Genomic DNA, 13,151 nt, shown 5'->3' on the forward strand with positions numbered 1-13,151 from the left:
GAGAGAGAGAGAGTGAGAGAGGGGGAGAGAAAGAGAGAGGGAGAGAGAGAGAGAGTCCCAATATGGTCACTTGACCTGCTAGCAATAGCAGCCAAATTTTTCTTAGATGAAACCCTTCTGTCTTTAAAAAAAGTAAAACAAAAAGAAGAAAGCAGGCATTGCATGGTGTCTCCTAGGTACACAATATCTGGAATGCCTTTCAATCATATATCTACTTGATCAGGGCTGAGCTAGGGCTAAAACACTACAACAATCTAAGATTTTTAAATTCAAGATTTAACAAAAAAGTTTTTTAATATATCCACAATGATAATCAACAAAAGTCTATATTACATCATACAGAAATACTTACTGGATAAATACACCATTCAATCATTTGATGGTTTCTTAGAAATTCTGTACCAAACTGATGAAGTTGGCAAAATTTCCACAATGGATGTCAAAAGTCTTTTCACCAACATCTCAGTGACAGAAACTATAAACATAATCTTGGATAATATCTACAAACATCTTACACTAAATCCACTAGTAACTCTATGGAATATATGCAAAAGTTTCTGTTCACCTGCACAACTGAAGTTCCCTTCCGTTCACAAGGTAATCTTGTACGTGTTAATTTCAACCTTTCTTATTCGTAACTACATTGTTTTGTTCAAGGTAAACTGACATCCAACTATTCAAAGAAGACTTCAAAAGTAACTAGTAGCAACTTCTCTTGAAAATTTACAAAATTTGGCATCGTGGTGCTCTCGAGTACCTGCAGAAAAAGGGTTTAGCCCCCAACAACATTCATGCTGACATGGTTGCTACATTAAGAGATAATGCTCCAGCTTTATCAACAGTGTAAAAGTGGGCAGCTGAATTTAGGGAGAGTCTTGAAGAATATCCAAGATCTGGACGCTCTCTAACTGCCACCACTGTGGCAAACATTGATCGTGTTCATCATGTGGTGATGGATGACAGGCAAATGACTATAAATCAAATAGCTAATGCTATTAGCATATCCTATGAGAGAGTTGAGAATATTCTGCACAATGGACTTGGCATAACAAAAGTTTCTGCTCAGTGGGTGTCATGTCTTCTGACACCTGATCAAAAGCACATCAGGTTGATTACAATTACATCATGGCAAAATCTAACATTGTTTGAGGCAGATACAGCTAACTTCCTTGAACATTTCCTAACCCAGGGTGAGTGTTGTCTTCATCACTTTGAGCCAGAGACAATCCATGCAGTGGAAACATCCCTCCTCACCTGCTCCAAAGAAGGCCAAGGTCATTTCATCTGTAGGAAATATGATGGCCTCAGTTTTGGGGGATGCAAAAGTCATTGTATTTATTGACCAGCTTCAAAAGGGCTACATCATCAATGGCGAATACTATGCCAACTTGCCGAGGCAGTTATGAAAGGCTATCAAGACCAAATGCCCAGGGAAACTGACAAAAGGGGTCCTGTTTCATTAGGACAATACTTCAATATACAAGTCCTTGGTATCAATGGCTGCTGTGCATAACTGTGGCTTTGAACTGGTTGATCTTGGCTCCATTTGACTATCATCTGTTCCCCAACATGAAATAACATTTAGCTGGGAACCAGCATTGCAGTGATGATGATGATGATATATCTGCTGTTCATGACTTTTGATAACCAATAGGATGAAAGCTTCTTCACCAATGGGATCCAAGCACTGCAACATCAATGGAAGAAGTGTGTGGACTGTATAGGGGATTATGTTAAAAAAACAAACCTTATTTGATCACATTCCTTAAGAATACTGTCATCTGCTTACCCTTGTATTTATAATTCAACGTAACTCTAGTATAAATTCAGACCAATACACAACCCCATTTTCAGATATAAGAATAGAAATAAGGAATAAAATATATAAGACCACACTATACATCAGAAAAAAACAAACAAATATATACTTATATATGTACAGTAATAATGAGTATCTTCATAGATACAACATATCTGTAATCAAATCCCTTCTTTGACAAGATTTAATTTTCCATCCACTCAAGTGGCTTTAGATAATGGAATCTTCCATGTAAAACAAACCATAAAAAATTAGCTGTCCAGACCATAAAACATTGGTTGATATTAGCGTATGCTAATATATTAGTTGCCCTGCTGATATAAAGGTACTCAAATAGGTTAGTAAGCCAGGCCATAAAACAAACAAGAACTATGACTAGCCCCATTTACTTGAACTTGCTGTGACAATCAGTCATGCTAAGCATTCAAGAGGACTTTGAAGATGTGAAGTTTTATTTCCAGAAAAATAGGGGTACCTCCACACTAGGAGGAGCACTCCATTGGTTATGACGACAAGGATCCTAGCTGATACAATCAATGGAACAGCTTGCTTGTGAAATTAATGTGCAAGTGGTTGAGCACTCCACAGACACATGTACCCTTAATGTAGTTCTCAGGGAGATTCAGCATGATACAGAGTGCGATAAGGTTGGCCCTTTGAAATACAGGTACTACTGATTTTTGCCAGCTGAGTGGACTGGAGCAACGTGAAATAAAGTGTCTTGCTCAAAGACACAATGTGTCACTGGGAATTGAACTCTTGACCTTACGATCATGAGCTGAATGCCCTAACCACTAAGCCATGTGCTTTCACACACCTCCACACTACCATAGCAATGTAAGGACATATCTTCACTAGATTTTGCTAAACAGGTAGATTGAATGAAAAGGGTCAGTAGAATACCCACCACATTCATACCTCACAGCACTAGATATTTTTTGTGGAGAACCTTTCACAGTACAAAACCAGCAACAGCTGATGAACAGAGGGTAGATATTGAATGCCAATTTTACTACAAACCATTTCATAACACCATTTCTCTACCACCAGTCACCATTCCCTCTCTATTAAACTACTTCTAATTGATATCCAGCCATCATTTAAAAAAATTCTCCCATTCATATTTACCATCAACTCCACCCCCATTTCCTATTCCTCATTCCATATATACCTTACCACAATCATTTGACTCCCTCCATGCTATATTTATATCTATTTCTCACTCTCCCCTCACACTCTTGCAATGTTACCTATGCATGTTGATTCTCGTGTCTCCATACTATCTTCTATTTACTTTCTTGGACATTTTACTGTGAGGGTATGCTTTGGTTCCTATCATCACCATATTTACCTCCCTTTGTGACATCACTCCAACCACCTTCACCTACCCATGTAAAATGTGAGGAGGCCATAAATTTCCACAACAAACCTATTCCTATTCCTCATATAAAGCCATCACTCTACCTCTTATTTTTCCTCCCATGAAGCAGGGTTTTTTAGTCTTATGAGTTACAAGGCAAGATCACTAGTGCTGGTGCCATGGAAAATAAGCATCCTGTATGGTTTTTCCGTGGCATCAATAGTTGGCATTAAGAAGGGCATCCACTCACAGAAATCATGCTAAAACTGAGAGATTGTTGGATTTTGTTTAACCATTCAACCCATGCCAGCAGGAAAAGTGGATCTAAAAATGATGATGATAATAACAATGATTTGCAACAGGTATGGCTGTGGTTGAGAAGTTTGCTTCACAACCACATGATTTTGGTTTCAGTCTCAATGCACAGCACCTTGGGCAAGTATCTCCTACTGTGGTGCTAGGCAAACCAAATGTTTGTGAGATTTGGTAGACAAAAACTGAATGAAATCCCCTGTCATTTGTGTGTGTGTGTGTGTGTGTGAGAGAGAGAGAAAGAGAGAGAGAAAGAGAGAGAGAGAGAGAGAGAGAGAGAGAGAGAGAGAGAGAGAGAGAGAGAGAGAGAGAGAGAGAGAGAGAGAGAGAGAGAGAGAGAGTTTCCTTGTCTTTTTTGTGCATTAATTGTAAACAAACAACACCATCATACGAGTAATGTTTGTTTGCAATCTTCTGTGGAAATGTATCTGTCCATGTTTAAAGGACTAGGGAAAATACCTTTGCTTGGTAACAGGTGAGGGTTGGCAACAAAAAGAGAATCTGGAATCTGGCTGTACAAATCTGCCTTAATGGATTTCATCAGACCTATGCAAGCATGGAAAAGTAGATGTTAAATCGATGATGATATGTAAATACACACACATATATACACTATAAATACATATACATTTAGGTATATACATAGATTTATTAAACTTGTAGTAAAACAGTCCATCAGATGGCTGTCCATATTTTTCAATGAATCAAGGACCGAGAGGGAATGTATTTACATTGTTTTACTTAATTTCATAGCAAAGGCTTTCTAATATTTTTAGATCCAGTTTAGTACATATATTTATATCCATGAGTGTGTATTGGGAAGTGAAACTATAATCTTACTGTGAACTCAACACCAGCTGCTACATGCCTTCTCTCTCTCTCTCTCTCTCTCTCATACACACACACAGTAATGCTTATCAATATATGATAACAGAGAAAAATATGCACCCATGCTAAATATAGAAATCAGATCTCTCTTATGTCACACTCTGCTGTATTGGAAGTGAGGAGAATGGATTAGATAACAGAGACCTAGACATCCTTAAATACAAGAGAGCCATAGCTAGAATGCCATTGACCATGGATCTGCCCAATTGTGGTTAAAGTACCACAATGAATGGTAGACAAATGTAGTTAACATACAGGCGTTTAAGGTTGACAAATAAGAGCACTGTTTCCAATCATTTCTTCTTATTTTTATTATCAGATATCTATGGTATTTGTGTGTGCATATATATATCATCATCATCATCATCATCATCGTTTAACGTCCGCTTTCCATGCTAGCATGGGTTGGACGATTTGATTGAGGACTGGTGAAACCGGATGGCAACACCAGGCTCCAATCTAATTTGGCAGAGTTTCTACAGCTGAATGCCCTTCCTAACGCCAGCCACTCAGATATATATATATATATATATATATATATATATATGTACTTCATATATATTTATATATAATTAAGATAAGCAAATTGTTATTAATATAATTTTTATCATAAATTATATCATACTTCATATTCTTTAACCCTTTAGCATTTAAACTGGTTGCATCCAGCCTAAATATTCTACCTATTTTATGTTCAGACTGACCAGATCCAGCCTCTCACACCTTTCTTAGAATGTGATTCTAAAAATAATTAATCACATCATCAAAATCGTGAAATTACAAGATAATGCATAGTCAATTCAAAACAATGTGAATTAATATGTATTACTTTTAAGAGAGTAATTTGAATGCTAAAAGTTGTTAAACAGTATCCGCTATTTTTGCTTAGATGTCTTCTAAAGCAAAATACCCCCTGGCAAACATTTTTGCAAACTCATCTCGTTACTAAGAACCTCTGACTCCCCCAACTGCTATTCCCTATCTGGACAAGAAGTACCAGCTACCATTATTTCAACTATGCAACCTACCAATAAACTGAGAGCTTCTCCCCTCAGCTGTTTATTTCTAGGAATTCACATTTACTAACAAGCTGCCATTATTTCAGTTACAACAACTCACCAGTCTATTGTAAGCTTCTTTTCTAGGAAATAACATCCTAGACAAATGCCATAAGTTAAATTACTACAACCCATTTGTCTTTTCTCATCTCTTCTCCCATCCTCTTATCACATCCAGTATGCAACTTGCTAGTCTTCTCTTCCATTTCTAGGATTCATACACTCCTCTAAAAAAATATGCATAGAGTTGTGGACTCTGTGAGCTGTAGGGAAAGCAAAGCTGCTAATCTTTCTCCTTGCTATGTTTAGGACACAACCTACCAGATAGTTGTCAGCACCTCTCCCTTCCACTTACAGGAATCCATACACTCCAAACTAAATCACCAGCGCACCCTATGCTGCCAACACTGTGAGCACCTTCAGTACCATTATGGGATTGACAAGTTTATTTTTGAACCTGTGGAAGACACAGGAGATGTTGAAATATCGTTCATTTGATAACAGTTGCACTCTTCTTTATTGCTTCTTTACTTTCTGGAGGAGTAACCTAAATCCTATTGGCAGTACCAGGCAGTGGCTCTCATGGCTTTTGATCTTAACTGACTGGAAGTGTTATCATGTACATTGTTTTGTTTTGGTATAAAAGATGGGTGACAGCAAATATTCTACTCAATACCACAGATTTGCTTGTCAGTTGCTTGACCTTAACCAGTGGAGTCCATTAGTGGCTGACGATATGTGCATCTCTGATGATGAACAGAAATAGTGGAGGAGCATCATAGCCATGTGTTCAGAGGAATTCTTTGGGGTTTGAACAATTCACCTCTGGAAACATAGGTGTTTTGTTCATCATCCTTAAACAAACCTTATTCAGGGATCTTTTGAGCAAGATGGGCTACTCAACTTGAAGAAAATTCTAACCGGGCCCCACCTGCACGGTCATGCACTGTTTGTCTTGATATAAGATCACCATGTTGCACACATATGGTTGTGATGCAAGTGCTTGGTGTACCCTTATCAGACGAGTAGTCATGATGGTATATTGAGCTTTGTATATTTGTACCTGGTGTCACTTTGATGGCATGTATTGCTCTCTTATTCAATAATAATAATAATAATAATAATAATAATAATAATAATAATAATAATAATAATGATCCTTTCTACTATAAACACAAGGCCTGAAATTTTGTGCGAAGGGGCTAGTTGATTACTGGTACTTATTTTATTGACATTGAAAGGATGAAAGACAAAGTTGGAAGAAATGCCACAAACTATTTTGTCTGGTGCAGTAATAAGTCTATCAGTTTGCCACCCTAATAATAACCCTTTCTGTTATAGGCACAAGGCCTGAAAGTTTGGGGGTACTTGACTAATACTTATTTTATTGACTTTGAAAGGATGAAAGGCTAAGTTGACCATGTCAGAATTTGAACACAGAACATAAAAATGAACAAAATGCTGTTGAGCATTTTGCCTGACATGCTAATGATTCTACCAGCTTAGCTTAATAATAATAATAATAATAATAATAATAATCCTATTATAGACACAAGGCCTGAAACTAGGTGGGTGGGGGGGTCAATTACATCATTCCCAGAACTCAACTGGTACTTTATTATATTGACTCCAAAAGAATAATAATAATCCATTAAATGAGAAGACAGAATCAACTGTGGGGTGAAAAACAGACATGACAAAAAAAAACAAGCAATACAAAATGGGATTAATGGCACATCCTGATAGCAGAGTGTGGAGACAATCACTTAAGATGAATCAAGCCATCACACCAAACCACAAATCCAGGATTACCCTGACCACTAGGGTCAAGTGCCTTCTGACCAGTGAAATATATATTTTACATAAGAAATGAAAAAGAAGATGCTCAAACCCAATGGTTCTCAACCAGGGTCCATATGGCCCTTGGGGGGTCCACATAAAATTTTGTTGCTAAAGTTTTTGTACAATAAATTGATTATAACTTCAACAATACACAAAATATTTTAATAATTTTTTTTTATACAATTCCTAATAATATTTAATTATAAAATTATTATAGGATTTTTTAAACATTGAATGGCTATGAGGTCCATCTGAGTAAAATGGTAATCAAAGCGGTTTGTAGGTGAAAAATGGTTGAGAACCACTGTTCTAATCCAATCAAATGTAAACTTGAACAAGGACATGTTAGTCAGGTGTAACAAGTAAAGCAGATGTCTGTATTCACCACTTTTATTCAACCTTTCAAAGATAGTGCCTTCTCAACTTATTTCTCAGCGAGACTGGTCTCTCTGCTTGCAATCTCATTTGGGTCCCTATCCACTAAGAAGTCTGGTCCAGTCCAGATAGACCCTAGTATTTTAACAGATACTTCAGTAACTCAAAATGCTAGCTAGCATGGATTTAACTCTCAGGGAGTTAAGCTGCAAGCCCACAAATTTGTCCTGAAAAATCAATCTTTATGCTTGCAACTGTAGCTTATTTCCAGTGAACATTTGTGATTTTAGTTTTCCAGCTAAACTGCCAGATGACTGTATCTTTACTTACTCAGCAGATACAGTTTATATTAGCAGCCATGTAGAACTCTCGTGTCATCAGAGTGAAAAGTAGATCAGTTGACAATAAATAGATAAAAGTTATATTTTTTAGATAAATAGACTGACGTCATTTGGGTTTTTTTTTCTTATATTGATATTGAAACACATCAATGAAGTAATATTTCAAGTATTACATTTTTTTTTGTTTTTGCTTTTCCCTCCTTTGATTTATTTCTGTTTGAAATACTAAGAAATAAGTAACTAACATGAGCGTAGTTAGAGCAGCATGGTAGATTTACTTCTAAATCACAAGGTTCTGCATTTAGTCCCACAAAATGGAATGTTAGGCAAGTAACTTCTCCACACAGCCTCACTTTGCAAGTAAAAGTAGATGGAAAATGTGTGGCAGCTCACTGTCTGTCTCACAGACAAGGGGCTCCCCACTCTTTCATTAGTTTACTTATCTTCTCCCTCCTCGACTCTCTTTCTCTCTTATATATTTACCATTATATGTGTTGCCCTCCATCTATCTATGTGTGTGTCCATATCTGTGTTTGTGTATCATCACTAAAAACTGGTATTGTTTCATATGTCCTGTAATCTCACGGTTCAACAAATATGATCAATAAAATAAGCACCAAACTGAAATAGAATCTAGAGTTGATATAACCTTGAAGGCTGAGCCGCAGCACAGCTGGTGACTGAATGAACAGGTATTGAGGTGATAGTAGCAGTAGATGATGTAGTAGTAGTTGTTGTAGTAGATGAAGCAACAATAGTAGTTGTTAATCTCCCAACTAGCCCTGGCAGAGAGTAGACCAAAAGCATTCCAGTTGTGACCATGTTGTGCTGTAAAGGATAACCACTATACTGCATTATCTAATATCATATTATTTTAAGACAACAGAGTGATTTGATGGAGATTTGATCACTATTTCAAGCAGGTCAAACAATCGTGTAAGGACACCTTTGGTAGTCTAGCAAATGATGGTGGTGGTGGTGGTGGGAGATTGTTGGGATGATCTAATTGATAATCTGTTTTGAGTCCAAACTTGGTGAAAGTCAAATTTACCTTTAATTTCCTCTTCCTTTTCCCCCTCTGTCATCATCCTTGCCACCACTATCATCATAACAACTTTTCCATGGCCCAGATGAAATTCAGTGAGGCAGTTCTCTTTTTCTACAGTTGGCTGCTCTTCTTGTCACTAACTATCATTTGTTTCTAATTAAGGCACTATTTCCCTTAGCTTTTCAACAACAAAGAGCTGAATGGCAAGCACATTTTCATTATAAACAATGGCATGGCAATGGGAAGAAACAAACACACATCAACATCATTGGTTTAACATCTACTTTTTCATGTATGCATTCATCAGATAGAATTTGTTGAGACAGATTTTCTACAGCCGGATGCCATTCCTGTTGTCAACCCTCACTTGTTTCCAAATCAGGTAATATTTCTCCATGACAAAACATGTTTTCAGAGAAGATTGGAAATGCAGGACACTGCTTGCATGACAGTGACACTTATTTATAACTATCATATGATGTTAAGGTAAAGACTCAGTAACACATACACACACACATGTCGTCCTTAGTCGAAAGACATCTGTTGTTATGTCCCGTTATTATTCCTACTGTATTTGTGTAACATTGTTCGTTTTTTTTCTGTCCTTGTTTTTGTATACATTCACTGCTTTCTTCCAAGGAATCTAATGCTCTTAGCTTAGTTTTTCCTTGGGGCTGGCCAGATTAGAGCAATATCGAGAATAACCAGCTGAAATTGCAAAGATAATCTGGATCTCGACTGAAGAGAGAAAACTCCGAATGACATGTCCGTGTTTTCTTTGTATTGTCTATCTGTATGTTTTGTCCCTTTCTTGTATCACCTAACTGTCTGGATGTTTTGCTTTCTTGTCCCATTCTGTATTATATATGACATACTTCTTTCAGTTTCTGTCTATTAAATCTACTTGCACAAGGTGCCTCAGGGATTAAATCCAGAAGCATGTGGTTAGGAAGCAAACTTCTTGTCATACAGCCATACATTTATTTAAAAATTCAAAGTTGGCCCATTCTACCTCATTCTCTGAGTATATATGGTAGTTGAAAGACAAAAACGCCCAATACTCACTGCATTGGAGCGTGGTGAAGCACACAACACCATACACAAGAAAAAAAACCTTGCTGATTATGCAACCCAAATCTTAATATTGGGTACACAACTTCTGAATGAATGAAATGAACTAATAATCAATTGCAACCATAAAACTCTTAAAACATTCAAAATATTTTATACACTGACACAACTTTACTTAATCAAACTTATCAACATTTGCTATATTAGTCTAAATCCATACACTACACTAGAATCCCACCATTATCCAAGTTGCTTGTTAACTACTGAATACGTTTATCTTTTCCCTATAGAGTTTCTACTGTAATCTTTTATTCCTGATGGCCATATTCTCCCATGTCTATATCTATATGTGTACACATATATAGATGTCTACTGCCATACATAGTATCTGTTTTTTTAAGTATTCATATCCATATGTATATATGATTATCTTTATGTCTGTCTGTGTTTATGTCTGCATGTTTATATGTTTCTGAACCTTTGTATGATCAATCATATGGATATATCTGTATATATATATCCCTGTGCGAAGGCCCTATATGCATGTATCTTTGTGTGTATATATATATATATATATACACATGTATGTGTGTCTCTCTATATATGTATAAATGTGTGTATGTCTATATCTGTGTGTGTATGTGTATATGTGTGTGTTTATGTGCATATATTTATATATGTGTATATATATATATATGTGTGTGTGTGTGTGTGTGTGTGTGTATGTATATATATATATGTGAATATGTATATATATATATATATATATATATATATATATGTATATGTGTGTATATCTATATCTATAAAAGGCAGGATGTGTGTGTACGTGAATGCAATTTATGCATGTCCACAAATTTGCACGCATGTCGCTCCAATTTTAGGAAAACATTGGTCACAACTATGGCTGTGTTATTTTACCCCGAAGCACCCGCGGATAGGGGTAAAAATCGATTTCCAACCATAACTTTTACCAATTTCCACATCAGTGAAATCCATAAGTTTGCTCCCCTGCAATGGCGACTATTATACAAAAAGAAAGAAATGTATATATAGTTTTAATTATACAGGAAAACAAAGATGAACCGCTCTGAAAGAAATGTATATATAGTATACATATAGTATATGTATATTCTTTTATTAGTTTATTTGTTTCAGACTCATTTGATTGTGACCATGCTGGAGCACTGCCTTTAGTCAAACAAATCAACCCCAGGACCTATTCTTTGTAAGCCTAGTACTTATTCTATCGGCCTCTTTTGCTGAACCGCTAAGTTACAGGCACGTAAACACACCAGCATCGATTGTCACGCGATGGTGGGGAGACAAACACAGACAAAGAAACAGACACAGAAACACACACACACACATATATATATATATACAACAGGCTTCTTTCAATTTCCGTCTACCAAATCCACTCACAAAGCTTTAGGTTGGCCTGAGGCTATAGTAGAAGACACTTGCCCAAGGTGCCATGCAATGGGACTGAACCCGGAACCATGTGGTTGGTAAGCAAGCTCTTTACCACACAGCCACTCCTGCACCTATATATTTAATTTTTCTATATATTTCATTTTAAATGAAATTTTGAATGTTAGATAATTAATGTTGGTTTATTTAATTAGAAAACAAAAACCTAATGACAGTGTAATGAGCAACTAGCACATTTTGTTTCTTAGTTTCTGTTTGTTTTAATATTTAAATTCTCTATTTGACTGTTATTTTCAGCCACAACATACTTATTCATTTGGCATTCCTTCGATATAACTCGACAAAATCAAAACATTTGACAACATTTGAATTCGGATATCAATTATACTAGTCCATGTTTTTTTTTTGTTTTTGACACAGACAAAAACAAGCACTTACACACACAGACAAGAACAAGCACGCACAGACACAGACAAGAACAAGCAAGTACACACAACCCATTAAGTTTCTTCTCCTCCTCTCATTTTAGCAACTGTCACGGAAATACCCAAACTCAAATGTTGTCAAATGTTTTGATTTTGTTGAGTATGAAAATTCTCTGTACGTAATTTTGCCTTCTTGGTGGTCAAAGCAAATTGACGACTTCGTGCTGTAGCTATTTTTCTTCCTATGTGATTTAAAGCATTTTTTGATATGTGGCATTTCAACATTAGAAACGAGTTCCGAACATGCTATTCAAGTTCGCTGAAACTTATCTCCTACCACTCAAAACAACAACTCAAGTGGGATAAAGAGTATACGCATCACAACAGCAAGTGTGTGTTTGTGTGTGTGTGTGTGCCCAAGGCCAAACACTATTGGTGGCGGTCATCCATTTGGGAGAGCCATGCTTTTCACATGGGCAACTTTGTGGCCTGCTCCCGTGTAGGGAGTAGAAATGCACTTTTTGTGTATGCTCCACAGAGCAGAACATGCAATGTTGTCTATAGTAAAGTTTTATAGACGTAGAAAGAAGAACAAGTCATCATTGCAGCTGATATGGTTATAAAAAGGTGATCCGGAAGTATTGGCCAGACATATTCTCAAACCATGGCAGCATGACTCATGGACTCTTCCTCTTCTTTATTGGACAATGCTGATTTCTTCAACAACAACAATGCTCACTTGGCCGATATCAGTGCTTGGCCAAGTTGCTCATACAGTTAGGCTAGAAGGGCCAACCCTAACACCTTAGTGAAAATCGTGGTATATTTACCAAACATTGACGAACATGAGTTATATTGTAGTGAATGTTGATGTGTGTATGTGTTTATGTGTATGTTGTTGTCACAGATCACGTATGTGTGGTTGTGTGTGTTTTTACGTATCTATGTTATGAAAAATAGGTAAAAAATACTAAGAGGAAAGTTTAATCTATGACGTATGTATCTCTCTCTCTCTCTCTCTCTCCCTTTTTTACTCTTACTCTCTATATTATACGTTGAGCGCATGATCGATGTGTAAGAACGCCAGTACAGGTAGAAGGGAAGAAATATAAAAGTTGCTAGAAACAACAGCCAAATCTCCCTTAAATCACGCAAAGTAAACGGAATTTAAAAAATCT

General features: G+C 36.6%; 1 protein-coding gene across 4 annotated transcripts in view; it reads right to left on the reverse strand.

Annotated features, from left to right (window-relative positions):
* Window positions 1-13,151, reverse strand: part of LOC106878692 (TNF receptor-associated factor 6) — a 66,612-nt gene that overhangs the window by 30,437 nt on the left and 23,024 nt on the right. For 2 of the 4 annotated variants that reach the window (XM_052969583.1, XM_052969584.1), the window contains exon 2: window positions 3,951-4,037. The exons of the other annotated variants lie outside the window; for them this stretch is intronic. In XM_052969583.1, coding sequence (XP_052825543.1) covers window positions 3,951-4,037 — 87 coding nt within the window. The remainder of the gene's footprint in view (window positions 1-3,950; window positions 4,038-13,151) is intronic. 4 annotated transcript variants of the gene reach the window in all.

Source organism: Octopus bimaculoides, chromosome 7 (assembly GCF_001194135.2).
Source record: "Octopus bimaculoides isolate UCB-OBI-ISO-001 chromosome 7, ASM119413v2, whole genome shotgun sequence".
NCBI classification, from domain to species: domain Eukaryota; kingdom Metazoa; phylum Mollusca; class Cephalopoda; order Octopoda; family Octopodidae; genus Octopus; species Octopus bimaculoides.